Source organism: Phlebotomus papatasi, chromosome 1 (assembly GCF_024763615.1).
Source record: "Phlebotomus papatasi isolate M1 chromosome 1, Ppap_2.1, whole genome shotgun sequence".
Classification (NCBI taxonomy): domain Eukaryota; kingdom Metazoa; phylum Arthropoda; class Insecta; order Diptera; family Psychodidae; genus Phlebotomus; species Phlebotomus papatasi.
This window is the reverse complement of record NC_077222.1, coordinates 18,343,840-18,368,528: the sequence shown is the minus strand read 5'-3', so window position 1 is coordinate 18,368,528 and position 24,689 is coordinate 18,343,840. Positions and strand designations below refer to the sequence as shown.

Here is a 24,689-nt window from a genome sequence, read left to right as displayed (position 1 = left end):
TTCCTCTTCTGTTCACGCCTTATCTATTATGATATTATTATGATATCTTACATTTTTTTTTTCTTTGTAACAGATAGGGTGTTCAAGAAGCTGCGTGGGTACTCTCAAAGATACTACTCCAGGATTTTTAACAATTTTCTTACACAAGGAGGGGTTCCCGATAACGTTACAACTCACAACAGAATCCTGGAAAAATGAGTTAATGAAAGTCCTAAAACTTCTGAAGCTGCCAAATCTCCCAATCACCGAGTCTCGAGGGCGTTTAAGCAGCGATATTATTCTAAGCCTAGTAATCCTTAAAAGTTAAGTTTAAATTGTTTAATATTTTTCGTTTTTTTTTTGTTTGTAATTTATAAATCCATGCAATTTTTTAAACATAACTAAAAAAACCAATTTGAATGTTTAAACAAGTTATTTTTATGAATTTTTTATAATATTTTTTTTTAATAAAATAGATTTTTTCTCATTGAATTTATGTTTTTCTTTTAAAATAAAATAAGAAAAAATGAGCCAATGGAAAGTAAAAAAGAATTAACAGAATGGTAGCAGCGCTGTTAGAATTCTGTTAGGTAGTTCATCTATCATCCACCACGAGCGCCAATCCTATGACATTTTCATGTTAAAGTTGGTGATCTTTGTTCGGCACATTAACAACTCTGTTACTATTGCTATTAACAAGCAGCTAGTTGTTAACACCGTTAACATTGTGTTGGCCGGGTATTGAGTGAAAACAAACTCACTAGCCGGCGAAAATTTTTAAGCGCAGACCATTCCAGCGCGCAAAACCCACTCACTAGCATGCAAGTACAAATTAAAATTCAAATTATCCGACGTTTTATTTTCTCGAATTTTCGCATGACAAAAAAATGGCAAAAGAGAATTGAATTAAATGCTAAATTATGAGCTAAAAGGGAATGAGGAGTTGGCTAAGGAGGCATCTCAGAAGTGTGAGAGGGTATTTTGGGGTTGTGACTGGGCTGAATGGTAGATTGTGTCAGATGGCAGTTGACCCACATGATTCAGAGGTGCTGCATAGGAATCATAGCCGCGAAAAATGCTTCCTCCTTCCGTATCCCTGGCCCCGAGGAATTTCGCCTGACCGCCACTGTAATCAGACGAGGTACCCAAATGATTAAAATGCCCAGCATACATATTCCTACCGAAATTGTACCCAGAATGCTGGAGTTCATGGTGCTTGACCACGGTCGGTACACGTTGCGTTGGAACTTCCTGAAGCTGTGAGAATTGAGGCTTGATGTACACATACCCATTCCCATGATCATTGTATAGGCCACGTGCCACTGCATCATAGTACTGTTTCCTTTCTCTAGGATCATTGAAGTAGTAGCCATTTGCTCGAATGATCTGAATGTCTGTAGCTCTCTCCTGTGATGAACTGGAAGAAAATCTACTGGGAAGACTGGTAGCTCGAGGGGGTTGGTAGAGAGTAGGCTGATGGAATGTCGAAACGACTGGGGTGGTTTGATGGGAAGTCACATGAGAGAATCCCGTTGAAAGTGGTACAGCTGGAAGAGTAAATCTCTGGGGAAATTGAACTCTCTGCGGGAAGAAGGCACTTCCTTCCTTTGCAGAATCCTGAGTTTCTGGTTTTCTGTTCAAAAGACCCAATTTCTTCAGTTCTCTCTCTTTGATCTCCACTGGAGATAGAGGAAGGGCAAAGTATTTCGACGGTGTCATGACTGTCTTTGCAGAATCATCATCACCAAACCGAATGTCCAGAAGAGGAGTTGTTGTCGGTTGTGGAAGAGGGAATCGAGTAGTGGTGACGGTAGTTGTCTGTGGAGGCCGAGCAGGCACTGTGGGAACAGTGGATACTCTCGGGGGTGCTGTTACCTGAAGATCAGAAGTAGATTTAGTGGAAAATTCAAGAGATTCTTGAGTACTGGCAGTCGTGGAAGTTTCTGGCATTGCAGATGTCTGTCGTCTTGTGGCCATGTGTCCTGCTCTTCCAGCTCGAGTGGCTACTCGACTGGGAGCCTTTGTAAAGCCACCAGGAACAGTGGGAGTCGTAAAAGCTGGACTGTGTTGGGAAACGTACAGGAATTGTCTCATGCGATTCCTCAAGTATCTGGCATAGTCTTTACTGTCTCTTGGAGACACTGTCGTGGTCATATTGTAATTTTTCGTAGTCTGAAATCCCCTAGGGACAACTTGAGTTGTTGTCCTGGTTCTTGTAAGTCTCCTAGTCGTCTGAGTCACTTGGGAAGTCGAAAAAGTCATTGGGGTAGTCATTGTAATTTCTTCTGGGAAAACCGTTGCGTTTTCCGTCGTAGGGATTTCCGGAGACTCTGTGTAATTTGGATTGGTAAAAAACCCATCCATCTGATTCACTAGCTCTTCATTCACTTCTCTGGCCTGGATTTCCTCATCGGCAAGAGTTGTGGGAAAAGTTGTTGGGTCAAACACTACTGGAAAGTCCTCCTTTGGAGGCAACAATTCCAGAACAAGAATGGGAATATCATTTTTAGAAGATTGCCCAACTTGATCAATGGCATTCCCTATGAAATTTTGTCTATCGATAGGATCAGTTACAGAAATCTCTGGGGTTGCAGTATCTTCTCCTGGAGAGACCGTAGAGATTTCTGTAAAGTCTGTGGCAGTTTCTGTCCTCGCAGGCTCAGGGGATACGGAAGTGGAAGCAATTTCTGTGGTTGAGATTTCCTGGAGATTTTCCTCTGTGGAATGTTTTGCTGAGGTTTGAATGTCAGGAATTTTCTCTGTGGTTGCTTGCGGAGATTCGTCTGGATCTTCAAAAGGAGGAAGCAGATCCAATGCTGGCTTCTTAGGAATGTCTTCTTGAAATCTCCCTGTTGTCGTCTCAAATACAAAAGTTGTCATCTCTTCTACAGAATTTCCAGATTCTGTTGAAGAATTCCTTCTCTCAAAAGGAGGAAGCAGGTCTGTAGGAGGTTCCTTAGCCTTAGGGCTGTTTTCTTCAATGCTTTCTGTTGTGGTCTCTATCATAAGGGTTGTTTTTTCTTCCTTTTCTTCAATAGAGTTCTCAGGTTCTGTACGAGATTTTTTACCCTCGAAAGGAGGAAGCAGATCTCTGGGAGGTTCTTTAGCCTTGGAACTGTCGTCTTCGATACTTTCTGTTGTGATCTCTATCATAAGGGTTGTCTTCTCTTCAATAGAATCCTCAAGATCTATTCGAGACTTTCTTCCTTCAAAAGGAGGAAGCAAATCTGTCGGAGGCACTGTAACTTTAGGGCTGCTTTCTTCAATGCTTCCTGTCGTAGTCTCCATCATAAGAGTCGTCTTCTCTTTGATAGAATCCTCAAGATCTATTCGAGATTTTCTACCCTCAAAAGGAGGAAGCAGATCTGTGGCAGGTAGCCTAATCATAGGAACGTCCTCTTCAACCTTTTCAGTAGTTGTTGCAATTGGAAGCGTTGTTTCTTCTACAGAATTATCCTCCTTCAAAGCTTCAGTTGTCGTACCTATGCTTTCAAACTCTACCAAAGTTGTCTGTTCCTGTATCAACCCTACATCTTTGGCCTCAAAAGGAGGCAATAAATCCTTCTCAGGCTCTTCGATGCCTTTAATTTCAATTGTAGTCTCTGGAACATCTTCGGTTGTTGTTTCAATCTCTGTCGTCAGTTCATCTGGTACAAAAATGCTGAAGGGAGTGTTGGTGTTAGGGATTTGGGTGGTTGTCAAGACAGGATCATCAAAAGGAGGAAGCAAGTCTGTCGGAAGAGGGACAATATTGCGCTTGTCTCCCTCCAGACTCACCGCTTGGGTATTGTTAATAACTCCAACAGGATCGATAGGATCAAGAAATGGAGGAAGAAGATCAAGGGCAGGAACTTTAAGGGCAAGGGTTCCATTTAGCGTGGCTAAATGGTCAGTTCGCGCAAAACTTTCTTGACTACTCACGTCCCTGTTTTTCACAGTATGTTCCTCGAGAGTCTCGAGATAGTCTTCAGGAAATAGTCCGAAGTCGGTCAAGTCTTGAGTCTGTACAATACTTGAGGAATTAGTCAGATATCAGAGGATGAAAAATTATCCAAGAACTTACCAAATTACTTGGGAATGTTGGGAATACTTGAGTATTTCCCGTACTTCCAGTTGGGGTGATTTGTGGAGCTACTGGAGGGATGTAGGTATTTTCCGGACGGGGCGGCAAGTAGATTGGGTTTGACTGTACTGCAGATCCTGAAAATTTCCCCGTTCCACCAGAAACCTGCCCACCTAAACCAATAAGGTTCCCTGAACCCGAAAAGACAGCATTGAACTTTCCATGGAAAGGATGAGAGCTGGCTTTTGAATGTCCTGGAAGATTGAAATTTATTAGGATCTATATCTATAACGGCATTATCACACTTGCACATTAAAATTTTAATGTGATTCACATTAATTGTCGCTTGTGAGCGTCCAAATATGTTATTTGTATCTTTGAGTCACTTAATATTTGGGGTTTTTCTATTTATTGATAAAGAAGTGTACTTGGCCTGCAAAAATAAGTTTAAATTTACCTAAAGCATAAATATTTTTCACATTAAAAAATTAAAGAAAAAATCGCATTAATTTTTCGCATTAATGCTATAAATAAATTTATATCAAATTTTGCGGGCCAAGTCTACCTTTTTATCAACAAATAGATCAAATTTTAAATATAAAATGATTCAAACACACAAATTACACATTTGGACTCTCACCAGCGACAATTAATGTGAATCACATTAAAATTTTAATGTGCAAGTGTGATAACACAGTAAAAATCCTAAAGAAAAAAAATCTCTACCACTGTTGAAATCGTGTCCTTTGTAAGTTGTTGATATACTGGATTGTTGGAAGTCAAGATTCTGATTGATAATGTTCGATTTGGAAAGATCAAATCCAGATCCGGGTTCAGTTGACAATTCCCCAAGATTTGAGACGTAAATCTTATGATGAGCTTGACTGTTTGATGAAGCATCGAAATTTGTGGCTGAGGATGATGAATCTCTGAATCCCTGTCCAAAGGACGATCCTCCGGCATTGGCGAACAAATTGGCGCCAAAATTTGCACCTCCAGCAGCACCTCCATTACCACGGAAGACAGATGAGGAGGATCCACTCTGACTGGTTGAGGGTTGATTTTGGGCAAAAGGTCGTGTCATGACAAAATTTTGCATGTACCTGACCATGGTCATCATATGCTCATGGCTTTCGATTCTCTTGCCCAGCTGCTCGTTCTTCGAGTAGAAAGCAGGGCTCTGTGAACAATCCACATTGTAGTGCCAATCGCACACAAAGTGTTTCTGACTAAACAATGTGCCATTGGGACAGAGAAAGGCAAATCCCTGACCAGTCAGATCCGTGTTAGCACAAACACGAAAGACCTGGCACCTTGCCTGAGTGTCTGCATAGTAGCCTGAAAAAGAACAGTTTTTTTTTTCTTTTGAAATCCCTGATGATGAAAGCGAGGGCGAGACTTCAAGAGAAAGAGTCATAGAATTGCGGATGTGGAGCCAAAAATAGATTTTTGCATTAGCATAAGAGCATAATATTCAGTGAATTATGCCAAAAGATGAATTTAGAAAAACCTGTTTCTCTGGCGCAACGATCTCTCTTCATAAACTATCTCGAGAATCTTAAGCTTTTGAGCTTTTTCATGATTGTTGAAATATTTCTGAAAGTTTCAACTGCTTATTAAATCACATTGGACGTTAGGGAATACGAGAATTAAATTATGAAAAAGTTAATTATGTAGGGGAAACCTGAAAGACCTCCCCGAGATTTAGAAATCCTCCAAATCCTTCAATCGAGGTCGTAGCAAGGAAGGGACAAAGAGGGACCATTGCCTCCCGTCTATACAATTTTCAAAGAAATTTAGAAAAAGCTTCAAACCCAAAATAATTGAAGAATAGGGGAATGCTTCCAGGCTTCGCACACACTCTAGATTCGAACATTTCATATTTTACCCTTATTCATTTGATGGATCTGGCCTATCAATATCAATATATTTTGAAAGCTTAACCCTTTAAGGACGAGAAGCCTTCCGCTGAGCGAAATTCAATGAAATCAAGTTTCCCTCGATATTTTAGCCTAAATAAGAGATTTACGGTTAAAAAGAAATTTTCCCATCCCTAGGACTCCTAGAAAACTATGGGTCATATATGACCCAATCGTCCTTAAAGGTAAAAAAGCACAAAATTTTCCAAACGACTAGTTTAATTGTTTGCTCTGTTATTTTTGAAGGATAAATAACTTGAATATATTTGTAATAATAAAAACGAGTGCGAGTAAAAATTAAAACGATCAAAAGTTTATTTTAAAAAATCTCATTCAATCTTTGGTCTCAAAGTCTCTTGAAGACTTGTATACGAAAACAATAATTTTTATGAAAAAATGTATTATTTAATGCATTTTTAATTTTTATGATATTCATAGAAACAATTGCGAATACTGGTAACAGAGATAAATGTCGCATGCCTCACAAATACAATTGGTCTTATAATCCTTTTTTCTGATAGCACCATATGCACCTCAGTTTTCTGCGAAACATGTTTGATGGTAATGGGTAGGTGCAATTTTGTTTGTCTCTGGGAATTTCAGACGTACAGTTGCACATTGCTGTGGATCTGGGAGTTCTTCCGGAGTTGATGCGTTTTCGATGAAGACTTCAAAGTCCACTTCATCCACGTCTTCTTCCAAACATATTATGTCGCTTTCGTTCAGGACAAGATTGTCGGCATCATCGCTATCTTCCGGGCATAATATGCGGATGATTTCGGGTTCATTGATCATGATATTTTTTTTACATTTTTGAAGTCATCTACAAGAGTAAAAAGTTATGTATTTACAACATATACGCAGAAGTATCTTATAAATTATCAAAATATTACCTTCTTTAGTCAGTATTGCACTGGGAAATCTCAGTTAATTGATATATCACACAATATTACACGAATAATTAACTATTTTGCGCACACATATACAAAAACATGAAACAGTCTAACCTCAAATCTTCGAAAATCCACTACAGACAAATTCGGTGTTTTTTTACCTTTAGGGACGATTGGGTCATATATGACCCATGAAAATTATGAAGCTTTCTTGAAAATACCAATAAACTATAATTTTTACTTTGTTGAGAAATATTATGTATAGTTATTATAGTTTCTAGTCCCAAGAGGTTTTTGCTTAAAAAAAATTAAAAATATTAAAAATATTAAAATTCAAGCACCAACGTGAAAATTTGAAAATTCGTCATTTTTGAGCTTAAATATTTTTTATATAGCAAGTATCTGGAGATTTGCAAAAAATAACCTAGATTCCTACATCTTTCTACTTTGTGATTAGGTACAAACTTTAAAAAGAAATAACTTCAGGTAGTCAGGAAAAATTATTTTCTCTATGGATCACGGGTGACCCATTCTTCCTTAAAGGGTTAAAGTCACATTTCCTGAAAAAATAGGTCAGTTTCATTAGTAATGAAAAATGTGAAGCGTTCGAAGCCAGAGTGTGTGCGAAGCCTGGAAGCCTTCCCCTACTTTAGCTTACCAAGACATTTTCACCGAATAAAAGCACCTTTACTCGTTTAAAAGGTTTTTTTGTTGAACTTTATGAGCTTTCCAAAAAGCCCAAAATCATTCAATTTTGGAATTAAAACGGATTTATGGTGAATTAAAAAAAAAACATTGCACAAAATCTAATAAATAAAACTTCAAAATAGTTTTTTTTTGTAGGACTTTGGGGCTTTTATTCAAATTTCCTAAAAAAATGCAATGTTATAGGGTAAATGTCCTAATTCAAAACCATTTCCAGACTCTTTAACTTTGACAGAAACAGAAGATTCATTATATTAAGTTAATTTTTTTTGAAGAAAATTACATAATTTTGTTCCTTAACTAATCCTCCAAAAATATTCTTCTCAAACACCAAGTGACAAAATTTCAAGTTTGGACCCCTTTTACTAAAATCTTGGATGCGCCTTTGCCTTAAATTATTCTTAGTAGCACTTGAGTTTGATAAAGACTATTTATAATACGTTTTTTTCTACAACCAAAAATATTGATAACAGCATTTGCAAGGCTTTTTAAATTTAAGAAACATAAAATATTTCTAATAAGAAACATTCAATTCCCGCCAAAAAAAATCATGATTTTTGAATTTTTTTGGAAGTTTTATGAGGTCATAAATCTTTCTAGAAACCTATTGCATATTTTCCTTGAATGATTATTCATTTTATGAGCTATGTATTTATGTAGAGAAAAGAATATATAAAAAATTATACGCTTATAAAATGTGTGAAAAAACTATTCTTAAGGGTCATATTCAAATGACTCAATCGTCTGGAAAGGGTTAATGCGCGGTTAAAGTGCTAATTAAAAAGCTTGTAGGTGAAGGTTAAACGGTATCAAGGAAGATAATCATAAAGATCTCAATCATAGTCATTAACACTTTTTGGTATGTCGAATTAATCAATTCGAACTGATCTTTTGGAGCAAAATAAAGCAAAAAGATGAGCTAAATAGCGGTTTAACCACCTTCAAAAGTTTAACCTTCGCAAGCCCCTATAAAATCCATCCAATTAAATGCAATTCAATTTGAGGAATTCCTCATCAAGAAGTCCTCCTTGTGACACGTTGACAAAAGAAAAAAAAACTTCTCTTCCTCAAAATAAAAACAAATCTGAATATTTTCTGAAAAGTAAAAGGCTGTGATAAACCCTGAAGCTTTTTCTCCACCATCAACTATTTCAAATATTTCACACCAGAAAATATAAACAGGTTCATCATTTTATGTGATATTAATATCAATTCTTCATCCGACAAAGAAATGCCACCGACGATGGCAATTTCGTTGTGTAGATGATTATTATAAAAAGCTAAACAAATCAAAAGAGCAAGAATATCTCTTGATAAAATAAAATGGAATTTAATTAAATTACCACGACTCTATTGGGAAACAATAACGCTAGAAATCCGTTAAGATTGAGAAGAAAAGAGTGGTGATTTTTGTGTTAATCTTGTTCCGGGATTGGTGAATAAATCTTCTAAAAATTGCTCAGAACTCACCGTCGTGCCTGCCTGCGCAGCTAAAACTCGTAGCCGGTGGCTGACTGTAGATTGGATAGTCCACATTCGGCTCGCCCCGGATGGCATTCCTCAGGAGACTGCGTACGCACAAAAGATTTTATCAGGTAAAAAAAATGTGGGATCATCGAGATATTAAGACATTTTCATGAGAATTCTGAGGCGCCATTGCATACCTTATGTCGTTGAAATACTGATTATTTACGCCGTTGAAGGCGAGGTGGCTGACATCCCCAGTTGATGGTGGTATCGTGGTCAGGATGAGTAAGATTAATCCTGAAAGAAAATTCACAAAATGTCAAAAATTAAAATTCGAAAACACATAAAGAAATGGCACGTGGAGGCGTGCGTCGAGTGATTTATTAAACAAGTTTAAGGTTTTATGAGCATTCCTTCTGAAGTATCCGGCTCAAAAAGATAATTTATCATGAGTATGATTCTTATGCGAAGAGCTCATAATTTAATTACATTTGTAAAAGCAATTAGTGAAAATTAACAACTTGTATTCAATGTATCAAACAAGTTTTTCCAAAGAACGTTTTTACGCCAGACTGTGATAAGAAAATTAACTGAATAAAAGAAATACACTTTAACACTATTGAGGCTATTTTTAGAATGTTTAGCGGTAATGCTGAAAGTGGAGGCGCCTGGTGGTATATTACTGAAAAACCTTCTTTGAATTGATTAAAATTAAAGTCTCTATATACAATATGAGTAATTTCAAAATAAAAATTAATAATAAAATTAACATTGTGCAGCAAAAACCGACGTGAGGATAACTATATTGATGGGGAAACCGGAAATCGTCGGGAAATCGGATCTCTCAAGGAAAACTCATCAATTTTTGTTGAGGAAAAGTTTTCCTTGAGAGATCTCATTTCCCGACGATTTCCGGTTTCCCCATCAAAATAATAAAATTAACAATTATATAATATTATATAGTGGAGGCGCCTGGTAAAATTTTTCATATCGTTGAAAAATCCTTTATTAAGCTTTATCAACTCTTTTATTATAGATTTCATTCGCTTTTAATTATTATTTTTGTAAATTTTTAATCAAAATTTATGACAAATTTGTTGTAAAAGGCTTTTCTATATCTAGAAATTACTAATTACAGGATTTTCTGTAATATGGAGACGCCTGGTAGTTTTATGAAGATCACCAAATATTTCCTTTGAAAAGATTTGTTAACAATTCTTATTAATTACCTTTCGACTAGGGGAAAGCGCGCTACCTTCGGACGACTCAAGCTTCGGACAATTCAATTTCTTCTTTATATTCTTTATGGATTTCACCCATTTTACCCATTGCTCTTTTCTGAAAATTTGAGGCACTGGACTAGCTATTATAATATAAATATTATAATGGGCCAAATTTATTTATAATACATTGAGAAAAAAAGATTTGTGCGAAGCATAAATCGTCCGAAGGTAGCGCGCTTTCCCCTACTTTTTATAGTTCTATACTGTTGTCTTTTCTCTATATTTTTAATATTAACGAATTATTCACTCCACATTATTATTAATTCTCATAAAACATTTTAGTTCATTTGCTTTTCTTGAATTCTTTGAATACTTCAAATCGAAGGGGTGGCAAAGCATCCCAGCTTTGTGGAGTGCTAGAACTTACAAGAAAGAGTTCTCCGTGAATTACATTTTCGCATGATTTTCGAGGCAAATCAATGTAGTTTAACTTTGACTTTCGAAAATTCGATATTTAAATGTTTGTCGGCAGTCATAGCTGCCTATCCTGCCTATGTATGAAATATTCACATTGACTAGGGCCTCGAGTGGGTCAGTGGATAGAGTAGTAGCTCTATGACTGCGAGGTCTGGGGTTCAAAGCTGAGCAGCAGTAGAAAAAGATTTCTCATGCCATATCGGCTTTGAATTCGTCCAGTGAATGAATGAATAGTATTGTCAATGGTGCATATTGGCAAAAAAAAAGTGAACCGCCTAAACAATAGAGGCTGGTACGAAAACGAGTTTCGACATGAAAGCGGTACTTCAGTCGATACAAATATTCGCTGTCACTGATCCCAAACACACACCGAGAAGGGATGCTGTGATATAGTAACGGCACTGATTGTCCACACAGAGCTGCGATATAGAGCGGCTACCCGTATCGGGGGATAAGATAGAATAGGAGTGGGGAAGCATAAGGGGCCCAATTGGTGGCCTAGATGCATCGGAATATCCGAAATGGAGAACTGACCCCTGGCAAAATCTTATCTTCACATTGACTACCTCCAACATATTCTAAAATTAAAAAAAAATCTAGAAGCCGTTTTCGAAATAAACAAAAAAAAAGTTTTAGTCAGGGGGGTGACATTAGTTCTGAAAAATGCGACCGGTTTTAGTGTAAATTTTTTCCAGTTTTCGTATACATTTCACGAGATATCTCCGAAACTACGTAGGTCGCCAATTTGGGGTTTTCGGTTGCCTCTTTGTTATTAAATTGGCTTTTATTTTGTATAAGTATATTTTGCTACAGTACTGTCGCTCTATATGCACACCCTCTATATGCACAGCTTTTGTGTCGGCTGCATTCAAAATCAATTTGTTTACATTTTGACAAAGTAATAAAGAAAATTATTTTCTTGGTAACTAATTTTTCTTGTTTTTAATTTTCTTAATTTTATTTTTTCTGTCTCATATTATATTTAAAATAACACGGGAAATTCTAGAACAATAAAAAAAATGATATTTTATTAAAAGAAAGAAAAAAACCGCTGGGAATTTCAAAAAAAAGTTGTGCATATTCAGAGAGAGAACTATCAAAAAAAAGTACCCAAACTGTGCATATAGAGAGACAGCACTGTAATTCGTTCTACAATGACAGAAAACAGCTAAACTCAAAAGTGTTTTCGGCACGCTAGAAACATATGGGAAACCTGGGAAATATCATGCCCCTGGTTTTAGTAAAGGAGCAGATGGGCGTGGGGAAAGAAAAAAACGCCTAAGTAAAATTATAAAAAGTTAAACAATTTAGCTAATCCTAAGGTTTAAAGAAAAACGATTTCATGGATCTGAAATAGGTTTTCTTGGACAACATTGCGGTTAGACTTGAGAACATTTAAAAGAAATGTTCTTTAGACCATAAACTTTAGAAGACTTTACTTGAAAAATGTACATAAATTTTAGTTTGATTAATTTTAAGTTGTTTGGTTAAATGACATACCTTTTTCTTTTAGTTTTTCAATGAGTAATAAGATTTTCTTAAGTCAAATAGATCAAAAGTAAGCTTCAATTTTGCTTTAAAATATTCATTTTAAAATTCACCATAAGAAAAGGGAAGACTACCAGCGATTGGAAGTGTTCCTCAGATCGTCGGGCTATTGTTGCACCATTTCAAATGAATTTTTAAAAAATTATTACTTTTTACCATTTAACTCTCACAAGATTGCTGTACATTAACTCAGATTTAAATTATAAAACCAATTTTTCGTTAGACACCTCATTAAATTCAGGATGAGCCGAGGTGCAGAATAAGTAGTTACAGTTACATCTGTCTTATTAATTTATTGTAAAAATTTGAAATTCAAGTGCACAGATATAGTTAAATGGATTTACTAATATATCGATTAGCATACACAACACAAGACTACCAATAAGTATTTTGAGGCTTATATTTTTAACTAAATAGCGAGCATGTCTCTCAACATTCCGATCCCGGGTGCTCTTCCCTTACGAATGCTTTTCTACAGTTTCTTTAAAAAAAATTTGGTTAAATTCATCTAAGATTTTGCTATCATATACATATATAACTTCATAAAAAGTTCCACCAAAGTCCTCCTAAAAATTCAATTTCAGGATTTTAGTATTAAATTTTGTGCAATATTCTTTGAAAAATTCACTATATTGTTAAATGCATTTTGAATGATTTTTTGGATTATTCCGCTTTAGTTTTTTGAGATTTAAGATGAGTTAAATCTCAGTGTTCTTTTATTAATTACTGAATATTGTTTAGGGAAAAGGGACAAGAGCCCTTCCCTGTCTCGTCTTCGTTATGCCCTTATGTGAAAATAAACCAACGATTTTTGATCAAGCGATTGCACGGATTTTTGAACTAAGCTCGAACATTGAACCTTTAATTACCCTACCGAAAAGATTTAACAAAAATCATTTTTGTTAAGAAAAAATTAAATTTTATCAATAAATATTCAAATTTGGTCAGCAATAAATCAAATGGTCAATAAAATCTTAAATTTTCTTCAGTAAAAAGCCTACATTGTTACCATAATGGGTCTAATTTGTATAATTACTTGGCATGTAGAATAGTTTTTCTTTTAAAGGTCTAAATTTTTATTGTGTACTATTGAAATTTGATCTTTAGCTGGCCAAATTGGATTTTTACTGCTCAATTAGTACAGTGGCACGTGTGACACCCAATGACTTTTTAAAGCATTATTTCTTGAGAAAATCTTGAAACAATATTTCTCAAGACCTTCGTATTATTTATTTTGAATCATAAAATATCATACCAGATGAAATCCGCTAAGTTCAATAATCCCTGCGAAAAATTTTAATTTTCTATGCCAATTAAGTGAATGATATACCTGATATACCAATAAAAACACATGATGTCATAAATCTATTTTGCAGTAAATTAAGATTGTTATCTCAACTAAGAAACATAATTTTACTGTATATTTGCAATTCTTGGGAAAATACAGAAGACTCATGGAAAATTCTAAATAATGATCAACAAATTTGTCGCTAAATTTAACCACTAGAACGACTAGAACCATAAAATAGAGTGTTCTGTTTTAATGATCCTAATGCAATTTACACATCAATAAATCTCTGGGGAGACAATAAATTTCCAAGAAACAGAAAAAAACCAACCGTTAGAACTATTCCTTGGTAATTAAATTAAACCCATTCGGAAATTCTATATTGCGAAATTCCCATTTGCATTTTATTACAATCCTCCGGCATTTATTGATTGCAGTGGCAGAAAAAGACCGTTTCCCTTGCTTTGCGTACATTTTCTTTTTTTTTATATTGATGAAGCTCATTAGCAAAAGTTTACGTTGTTAATTATCATCTCTGGATATTGGCATTACAGAATAATAATTAATGTTTTATTAGTAAGACAAATGGCAAAGAAAGACTGATATTCCATTGATGAAATTCTTCCTCTTCAGCCAGTAGCATCATCGTGAGAGCAGAAAAAAAACAGCCACACATCTTTAACCCTGACCTGACGCAATGTCGGAAGTATGACTATCTTTCAAATTGAGGAAAAAGTAAAGTCTTTACGATCGACTGTCACTCATAGTGTTGGTGTTTTGAGCGTTGGTGCTAACATATCAACTGACCAAAGCTGCTCACCTTTAATGTTTTACTTTTTTTCGTCTTCTTCACACGCGTCTTTCATCAGTAAAAAAGAGCTTTAATCTTGTGCAACCGTCGCGGACTTTTTTCAACAATTCGCTGAATTGATCAAAAAAAAAGTTGATCTTTCTCGATTTTGTCTAGCTCAATATTTTGCAATAACATTTTTATCCATCTTTCCCATTCTTTGATCGACTAATGCATTCACAGTGTATCATCATCAATCTCATATCCATGACTTAATTTTTTGGCTTTTATTTTGCAACGTGGCGCAATCTGTAGCTTCTTCAATTTGTCCGAAATTCATCAAAAGAAGAAAAAAAACCCGAAAGACACGTCTTGAGACAAACGTCTTTTGCATTTTGATTCCAATCCCATATGATGACAAAATTTATCGTTTTTAATGCCTCTCGAGAACCCATCCGGTTCTCATCTTCAAAAAAGCGCGTGCAAACTTTTGCAGTCATCGCATTTCTCATGCGAAAAGAAAGGTTAATGAATTCTGCCACCGGCACGTGATGCTGAGAAATGACCCTAGGACTTCCCGATATTCCCTCTGGAACCTGTCCTGTAAATACTTCATCAACATTCTGTGCCTTTCCCCGATGAATCACACCCTAAAAGAATGGACATCTTCAACGGTAAAGAACTTCTGTGTTTAACATCTTTCAGTCTTCTGAGAACAATTTATTATTTTTGATAAATTCCCCAAAAGGAGTTATTAAATTAATTATTCTTACAAGAATTTTTGATGAAAAAGTCTTGTCAATATTTTTTTTGCCAGAAGATTTTTGATATATGAACTTAAATTCAAATTAAGATACACGGGCAAGGCGTTAGAAAGCACGTGGAGCTTTTTTGCACACTTTCTTTAGCTAACATGGAATTAGTTACACTAAAAAAAATAATATGATACTTTAATGAGTGGGATGAGTAGTCAAATTATAAGCTTTATTTGATCAGATCTACCGGAATTTCCAAACGTTATTGAAATTTTCAGTAAATCATAAAACTAGGCTTTAGTATTTGCAAATAATATGCTTCACTATGGCATATGAATAGCAAAATGAATTAATTTCATCATAACATTATCATATTTCCCATATAAAAAGTTCAATGTTAAAATTTACAAGAGTTGCTCTTCTAAACTTTAATAATGCATAAATAATTCAAGAAAAATTTTGTAAATGTTCGGAAAATGTGTCACCTAGAAAGTGTACTAATTTAAATAAAGAATAATAGAGCTAAAGCCTAATTATATTGAAATAATTCGACATCATTCATTTAAATTTTCATTCATTGCCTTCATTGCCATTTTTTGTTTCAATGTCTAGCACCTTTTAGGTTGTACTAAAAATCTGTTTAAACAACTTAAGAGTTGTAATTAAAATTTAGAACAAATTTGACTATATCAGATCGCAATTATCATATTTCTAATTTTTATTCTTTGGTTTTTAAGACATGGCCTAAAAACGTAAAATATTGTTTTAATGTACTAAACCAATGTACTAAATTAATCTTACTTCTGATTAAATTTCTAAGTTTTCCATATCTTGAATAATAAAAAAAAAACTGGTGAAGAACACAAAACGCTCTAGCGGAAATCCTCCGAAGTAATTTTTTATAACTATAATTTTTTTGTGTACTAATTTATAAAATTTTGTGACGTATGGCATCATTTTGCACTAATTTAATATTAAATAAACGAATATTGTAAATGAAACTGTTTGCATTTTGTTTACACCATTTCAGTTGCATTGGAATATTACAACTGACAAATTAAAATATCATTTAAAATTTAGATAATGGTGAAGAAAAGCTTTGAATAAAGTGAATAACACATTTTTTTTATTATAAGTATATATTCTTCCTGAAAAAAAATATTTATTATAACACTGACATTTGCAGAGTAAATTCCTCATGAATAAGTTTTCTAGATTAATACAAAAAAACATCCTTCTAAGAAAAATTATTAAAATAGAGATTTTATTTTCAGTTAAACTAAAATGCAATTACGATATCCAAAAACACCGATAATTATAATCCAACTGTTGAAGAAAATTAAAATTAGATTTTAGACGTTTCTTTTAAATGCAAACGCTAGAAATGCTTGGGAGTGCTTAGAAATCCAGGAAGTGCTGGAAATCACCTATGGCACTTCCCGAAGTGTGGAAGTCTTTGACGTTTTCCATACAAATTCAGGAAGTGCTGGAAGTGATCTACACGATTTTTCAACTAATATCTCCCCCTTGACTAATTTACTAATATACTAATGTACTAAAAATATTCACTAAACGATTTTTGATATCTGTCAAGAAAGATGTCAGATAAATAAAGTGATATGAATGAAAAATTGTTAATAAAATTCTTAAAGTTAAGGTTAATAAAATGTTCTTAAGGTTCTCTTAAGAGTCTTAAGAGAACTAATTCAGCACCAATCATCTCCTCTATCATTATGACCAGTTTCTCTGCATCTCTTAATTGTATACTAAAAACTACGGGGCATATTTTATATTTTATTTTAAAATGTTTTAATATCTAAATATGCTTAATATTTAGTGAGAATTATAATTTGTGTATATAATTTATTCATCATTCTAACAAAAACACTAGTAAATTTAGAACACGTTTAGCACCAGATGATCGTTTCATATTATTTTATTGCTTTAAACACCTTCAAACAAGTTTAAACAAGTCGATATTGTTTACTCTTTATTTATAGAATTGGAAAAATCAATTATAATACTCTTGGTGTCAAATGACAGTTATAAAGTTAAAAAAAATCTTCTTGAATTTTTTTTAATATAATAAATTTTTAGTTAACCTGAAAGGGAATCGAATCTGAGATTTTTAGTGCAGATCGAACGACTTTAACTAACTTGTATGTATACAGCAAATGAGTACTAAAAATATATGTTTAGTACATGCATGTACTAAAAAATACTTTTAAAACTAATTTATTTAACTATTATAGATCCAAAGTTAATATATATGTAGATCAAATAAAAGGTACTAGGGACAGGGCTTTTTGTCTTGATAAATTTAGTACTTCATTTTTATTTGTATATTTTTTTAAAGCTTTAGTTTTATAATTTGGTTCCTTCTGCTTAAAAACAAATTTTGTACTGTATTTATCAAGAAAAAAGCCATGTCCAACTTGTACCGGCGAATTGTCCAACTTGTAACACTAATTCCAAATTATATCACTTTACCCTAATTGAAAAGTAAAACTTATTTTAATCTTTTTGGAATGTTTTTCTCTCCACCCGTCTAATTGCACTGTAAATTGTTTAAAAAAACCTGCCAATATTTCTACCGAAAAAAAAATTACCACACGCAATCTTGAAGCGATTTATAAGACAATGTCTGTCAATTTTGATTCTTTTGATCGGTTCCAAGTTGAGTGATCATCCTGAAAATCTGGAGTCAAAGGTGATCGTTAAAATGATTGGCAGATACGCAATAAATTTGAAAAGATGCGGATTGTGGTGCCAAAAATGGAATTTTAATCTCTATGATGTTCTGATCTCACCGAATTTTAACCAATTGTCTTGTAAATTTATTGGACATTTACTGATATGTCGCACTAATCCATTCATCAAATCACCCAATAGATTGGCAATGGGCATCGGGATACGTTTGATGATGGGATGAAGAGACAAATGTCTGCCCAATTTAGCTGCGACAGCACCTCCGTAAGATAAAAATGAAATGCGCGAAAAATGGGCAAGAGATATAAAATTCAGAAACCCGGAATTCTGCGGCATAAATGTCCGTGAATTAATTATTAGTGATTAGAACATTGATGTCATCTTTTATTTTCTCAGGAGAGAAAATAAATTGGCGAATAATCTGCAAACACAAAGGGTGAATAAACTATAAAGAATGATTTGAATGAAGAAGTGATTTTTATAAATCGACAACACACGGAAAAGAATTCCGCGCGCACAAATGATCATTTTAGCACATCCAATAATCATCTTGATTATTTGTCTCTTGTATGGCAAATTTCGCTGTATATATATTTGACTTTGAAAATTTTTAATAGAGATTCAAAATTTACAATTTTTTGAGCCTTTGATGACACTCAAAACTTTCTATTTCGATTCGATTTTCTATTTTATAACATCTCTTTTATGGTCATCAGCCCATTCGTAGACATCATCATTATTGTTTTATCATCGTGGTGATATTTAATTTACACAGAGACAACAACGAATTATAAATTCAATTTTGTGAAGGTCGTTGGTATTTGCATCTTTGGCTGATCACAAAATTTCCTTTCGATTGCAACAAGAAAAAAAGTGACAAATTCCTTTGCGCAATACCCACATTCTTCTGCCCGATGAAGATGACACACATCTTTGGCGCCAAAGCGCGATCAGCCATCCTCAAGCGATCATCCAACTTAAAATCTTCATTAGCACACGATCAACAATGATTGTGGGTGTTTCCGTGTTTTGGCACTTTTTGCGAGCGAAATATTACTTAGCAAGAGCATGAAAGATCACTGATCAAATAAATTTTCACTCAATATGGATCCATCGTGATCGTCGGAACTGATCATCCAGCAACACTTCTTTACTATATACATTAACTCTTTGACTTGATCAGTAATTTTCCTGCTGCGATGGAGAAATATATGTTAAATTTATGCAAACTTTTATAAAGCAATAAAATTCATGAAATCTCATCTTGGACATTCTCTTACATCCACAACAACGCAAACACACGATCTCGCGCCGTCGAAGATGTGACAATTGGACGCATCTTCAAGTTCAATAGCGTTGGAGGGAAAACCTGCTATCTCTCCCAATTGGTCATTTGTCACAAATCAATTTCACTTTTCGGCTTTTTAACTCCAGCGTCTGCCTGATTTGATCACCATCATCTTCACTCTCAATCAGAGTTGAGATTAAATTATGATTTAATAGATAAAAATTAGATAATTTTGTATAGCTATTCTCATGATTGCGTGACTTTGGAAGTTAAAAACTTTAAGTAAAATACATTAAAGCGAAATAACTGGCCTTAAAACTTAAAAAAAAGTCTTTCAGAGTATCTTTTAAAAGGTTTATAACGAAAATTTTATCTTTAAATGTTCACTGAAACTCTTGCAATCCTTAGTGTGCCACTTAATTTATTAGGGTTACTATAACATAATAATGAGTGATGAAAATGGACATTAAGAATGTGGTTGAATAATGCCTAGGGTAAATGTTCTAAATCAAAACAATTTCCAGACGCTTTAACTTTGACAAAAGATTCAACACATTAAGTTGATATTTTTTTCTGAAGAAAATTATATATATTTGCTCCTTGACTCTTCTAGAATGTTACTGTTCAGTGAAAATTCTTTTGATATAATTTGAAAACTTCTTAAATACAAGAAAAATACGCGAGTGTAAAATGCTTCTATTGGAAACATATTAATCCAATGGAGACAAGGCAAAGTTTCTAATTGGAGACAAACAGTGTAAGTGAAACCGCGACGAAAGGCTTCCAAAATCTTGTTGAGTTGCTCCTGAGTGCAAGATTTGTTCTTATTCCTGGTCTTTTCATCTTTCCCGTCTAAAACAATAAGAAAATCTCTCCAAAAATATCATACTTTCGGGGTTTCCTATTGAAGCATTTGCAGACACTTCAGAAAAACCCTTTTTGTTCACGAAATGGGTAATTATTTCATTTGAAAACTTCACGTACCGTTTACAATAAAGATTATCACTTAATTTGACTAAAATTAGCCAGAAATATGGCATAAATGTTAAACAAAACGAATAAACAACAGTCACCTGTCACCTCATTGTGTTTTTCGTTGGAAAACATGGTCGATCGGTGAAAAATTCCATGGTGAAAAGGTACACTTTTAATTTTTCTGAGAAATTAACAAAGTAAAATTTGTGAATATGAATGGATTTTTGCTTTATTTTGAGCAAAATTAACTAAAAATGAAACTGTGGTATAGAAAATATATAAATATAATAATTTAGTACTGTATTTATCGTGAAAACAATGATGTTTCCATTTGGAGTAGCGAAAAATTTCCATTTGGAGCATGTTTTGAATTAGCTTAATTTACTCTAATTGTAGAAAATTAAAATTTAAAATTATTCCGTATTCACATGTAATAGGGTGATGTCATTACTTATGAACGTTGAACACTTATGGACAACTGCCAATAAACTTCAATTTTTACCTAAAACGGATTTAGAAAAATCATCAAATTGTTATTACATCATAAAATGCGAATTTAATGATTTTTTTGAAAGCTGTTTTAGGTAAAAATTAAGCATTTCTACAAGCTGTCCATAAGGGTATAACGATGATAAGTGATTATTTCACCGTTAAATGTACTAAATTTATAGATAAAAGGGGTTAAAAATTATTTGTCATAATAGAATATAAAGAACTCCTATATAGAAATAAAATTTTACACCAACTAAACGATTTTTTCTAATGTTTGTTAGTGTCTTTAAAACATAATGTAGGGAACCGACGTGGATATTAATTCAAAGAACAAAACCAGTGATCGTCGAATGGCAGGAGATTCAGTTCAGAATCCGAGAATTTCAGAATCCCAGATCCTCTTATCCGACGATCGCCGGATTTGTTCTCTGAATTATCTTTAAAATAATTTTTACGTATTTATAAAGTTGCTGCTCTATTTCAAAAGAACATACAGGCATATCAATTAGTATGTTTATTTTTTGAAAAAACTACATGACATTTTTTTTGGACACGGAAGAGGTTAAGTGTTAGAGCGTTTCGGTACAATGCAAGGATCCCAAGTTTGAATCCCTTTTCGTTTTTTTTTAATAGAAATTTGTTAGCATGAGAGATCTTTTAATTGTTATCCGTGAGTCTAATTACATTTACTTTCAAAATTTTTGACATAGAATTGACATCCCGTCTCTGTTTAAGAAAAAAAATTAAATGCATATCTTCGAAACTCTTGTGATCTTTTCAGAAGATCCAGATTCTTTAACCCTTTAAGGACGATTGGAACACCGGTGTCCCATAAAGAAAATAATTTTACCTGACTACCTAAAGTTACGTTTTTCTTATGTTTGTATGTAATTGCAAAGTCGAAGGTTGAAGGAATCTAGGATATTTTTTGCAAATCTCCAGCTATTTGTTATAATAGTAAATTTTTAAGCTAAAAAAATACGAATTTTTAAATTCTCATAATGAAAATTAATTTTAATTATTTTTTGTAATTCCAACTTTTTTTTAAGCAAAACCGTTTTGGAAAAAGTACAATACTCAAACTTAATATTTTTCATTAGAGTGAAAATTATCGGTTATTGGTATAGTCAGAAAAATTACTTAAATTTTTGGACTATTTTTCTCTCTATCGTTCATAGAGACAAAAAATATACCAAATCAGACTCTGTTGGCTCTTCGAAGGTGAGATGTAAGCCATTTCACAAGTTTTGTTTTTGGGTTACATTTTTATTGCTGATTTTTGGTCAACGAAAACTGTCTCGTCGTTAAAGGGTTAAGGGACGTTCTGTCGCATTCTTATAGGTTAACTTTGCAAAATAACAGATTATCTAATTATACTTCTATTGGTTTTTCAATAACACGGTTTATCGTAAAATGATTTTCTAAAAAAATATATTGATTCAAGATTATTTCAAATTAATATTAATCTCAGATCTCATCTATTAATATCAACTCCGATTTTACAAATAAATCTGCAGTTAATTGTATTTGTAAAAACAACGATCTTACCATCTGGCAAGAAGTGTGGAAATAAAATTAATTACACAAATGGATTAAGATAAAGTGTATTAAGCTTGTTCACAAATATTTCATGTGATGTAACGGATGTAACGTGTGAGAATTTGGCGCTTTTTTCCACATTCTTACAGCTACTTCGCGCTCTTCACTTTTCACTTTCATTCTGATAAACTCCAAGTTAAGTCAAAATAGAAGAGGATTAGAAGCATTAGCACCAGGGTGATCGATTGAAAAACCACCAAGAGCTCTTTTGCACAAGTTCCGCATTAATTGCTCTTTTAATTTTCACCTTGAAAGTTTCGGTTGTTGTTTTTTCTTATGCCTCTCTCTCTTAGAAAAAATATTGATTACACTGCAAATAGTGTCACTCAAAATCCAGATTATTACTCACCAAATATAGAAATAATCCACATTTTTGCTGACTTTAGATTCACTGAGTTGGATGTATGTTGTGTCCTTTTTGCACAGAGAGTTTAATGGGAAAAAAATAACCTAGAGAAAATTAATTTACATGATCACTGACTTGATCACTGATCATCTTCATTGATCATAAATTCTTTTGTTGGATTCCATATGGATTCAAACATATGAATTACAACATATTTTTGTCAACGACTGGTCTTAAGTGATTCAATGACAGCAAATATTTGTTTATGAGTAAAATAACCACTGATCAGTAGCTTGTATTAAAAAGACAATATCGGATGTAAAAATATTTAGATATTTATAGAAAAGTTTAATGTTGAAGGTGACAAGGAATTCCTCCAACAACAACAAAAAAAAATCATCAGAAAAATTATTTTAATGATGATGGACTATCCGAAAGACACCAGAGAGTGAAATTTTGTGATTATTTTTCAATAAGCTGAGAAAAATGATCACAATAGATCATGAAGAAGCTTTCACGCGGACAATTTTCTAGGGCACACACTTCACACAGGAATATTGCTAATTTATCTCAATTATCGCACTTATAAAAAAATAAATATATTTTCAAAAATCTACTATTTTTTTATCAAACTAACTTATTTTTGGAGACGTCTACACAAGAGGAGAAAATTTTGTGATCTTCACCCGATCAGGTGGTATTTCAAACTGATCGCTCCGTTGCGATCGCACAAGTTGTTTATTTTTCGGCCACCTCTCTTGTCCACCAAGAAGGCGATCTCGGATCTTCTGCCAACCCAGTCAAACATTCACTTGGACACGACGTGCTCTTGAAAACCCGCTTTAAACTCCCCGGCAATCAAGAGACTTCCAGAGTTAACGATCATGAATGAGCAATTGCGGTGATCATTTGGTTGAAAAACCCGCGTAAATATTTCAAGTGCTCATCACGACACTTCAATACCAACTGCACTTTTTTTTACAATTATACTTAAAAATTATTTTCAACACTGTTTTTCCCAATGTGATCTTCCCAAGAGTGATCGTCACTCAGTTTTTCCATACAATGCTAGACGCATTCGAATGACTAATTGCATGTGATTTGGTAAATGATCTTGCACACTTTATGCGTGATATAAGGTCAATGTATTCCATCTGCAATTATGTCTCATTCGCCTTCCCCCTTATATGCTTTTCGATGCTCATTAACTTGAGGGGCAATTTCCACATCAAAAAACGCGCTAATTCTCACACATTTCTGCAATCATAGAGATTTTTTGGCAAGATTTGTGGATGAAAGCTAGAAATCATCTCTGATTCTAATAATTGAACAGATCCGTGAATTGGCCGCATCAATTGCTTTTGGCGCGAATAGGAAGAAAAGGCTTTGACCTCCAACAGTTGACTAGTAGACAACGATTCTCTACGTTTGTCCATTTAAAATTAAATAAGAAGCGTAGAGAATGAACAATTTTGCCAAAGAAGAAATTAGAATTTGCCTCTAAATTCTATAAGATGTATGTTTAAAATAAAGCAACATAAAATATTCCGTGAAAAAACATTTAATCTCGATTTAAAATTATTTTTAAATAAACTTTTCAGTCCGTTTGAAGTAGATTTTGAAGTGCAATAATGCAGTAAATTGCACAATAATTCAAGAACATTGCAAATATTTGCGAAATATCTTCAAAAATATTTTACAGAGAAGTATCTTTTGATTTTTACAACGACTTTTATCAAGAAATAACTTAAAGAATTATAAAAACTTAGGGACGGGTGGGGTAATTCTACTCATGTAGGGAAAACCGGGGCAGAAATAGCCACACGTAGGAATATTGAAGAAACCACTACTTATTCGAAGTAAACACATCCCTTCCTTATTCATTGAAATATTTTATCAGCCTCTGTTACAAACATTTTTCTTATAAATTATACGCACCGAAAAAATCATTTGCTGGCTAATTTTGCCCCGGTCTACCCTATGACGCTAGAATTTTTAATTCAAATTATAATTAAATTCCAAAAATGCCTTATTTTTACTAAAAAAAAAGGTAAAATCAGTAGGGTAACATTTGAACTTTTGGACGAATCAATTTGGACATTTGGACTTGATAAAACTTTAAATCCAATTTTAATTGATAAGTGTGCCAAATTCCGGTCAGCTTGCAATTCCG

General features: G+C 33.7%; 1 protein-coding gene across 1 annotated transcript; it reads right to left on the bottom strand.

Annotated features, from left to right (window-relative positions):
- Window positions 1-817: 817 nt before the first annotated feature.
- On the bottom strand, window positions 818-23,369 carry LOC129798023 (uncharacterized). The gene is made up of 8 exons (XM_055840966.1): window positions 23,154-23,369; window positions 22,520-22,620; window positions 9,224-9,323; window positions 9,030-9,127; window positions 4,769-5,380; window positions 4,043-4,296; window positions 1,172-1,854; window positions 818-1,105 (listed from the first exon to the last, which is right to left on the bottom strand). The coding sequence occupies exons 2-8, from the start codon at window positions 22,539-22,541 to the stop codon at window positions 940-942; spliced, it is 1,935 nt and encodes a 644-aa protein (XP_055696941.1). The 5' UTR covers window positions 22,542-22,620; window positions 23,154-23,369; the 3' UTR covers window positions 818-939.
- Window positions 23,370-24,689: the final 1,320 nt, after the last annotated feature.

What these genes read in the sequence shown, in the direction of transcription:
- LOC129798023 (XM_055840966.1), bottom strand. Translation starts at nt 22,541, where the DNA reads ATGTGGATTATTTCTATATTTG. An exon ending in CTGCGCAGGCAGGCACGACG is followed by an intron (nt 5,381 to 9,029) that starts GTGAGTTCTGAG and finishes GTTCTTTTTCAG; the next exon opens with GCTACTATGCAGACACTCAG. An exon ending in CAACATTCCCAAGTAATTTG is followed by an intron (nt 1,855 to 4,042) that starts GTAAGTTCTTGG and finishes TCTGATCTTCAG; the next exon opens with GTAACAGCACCCCCGAGAGT.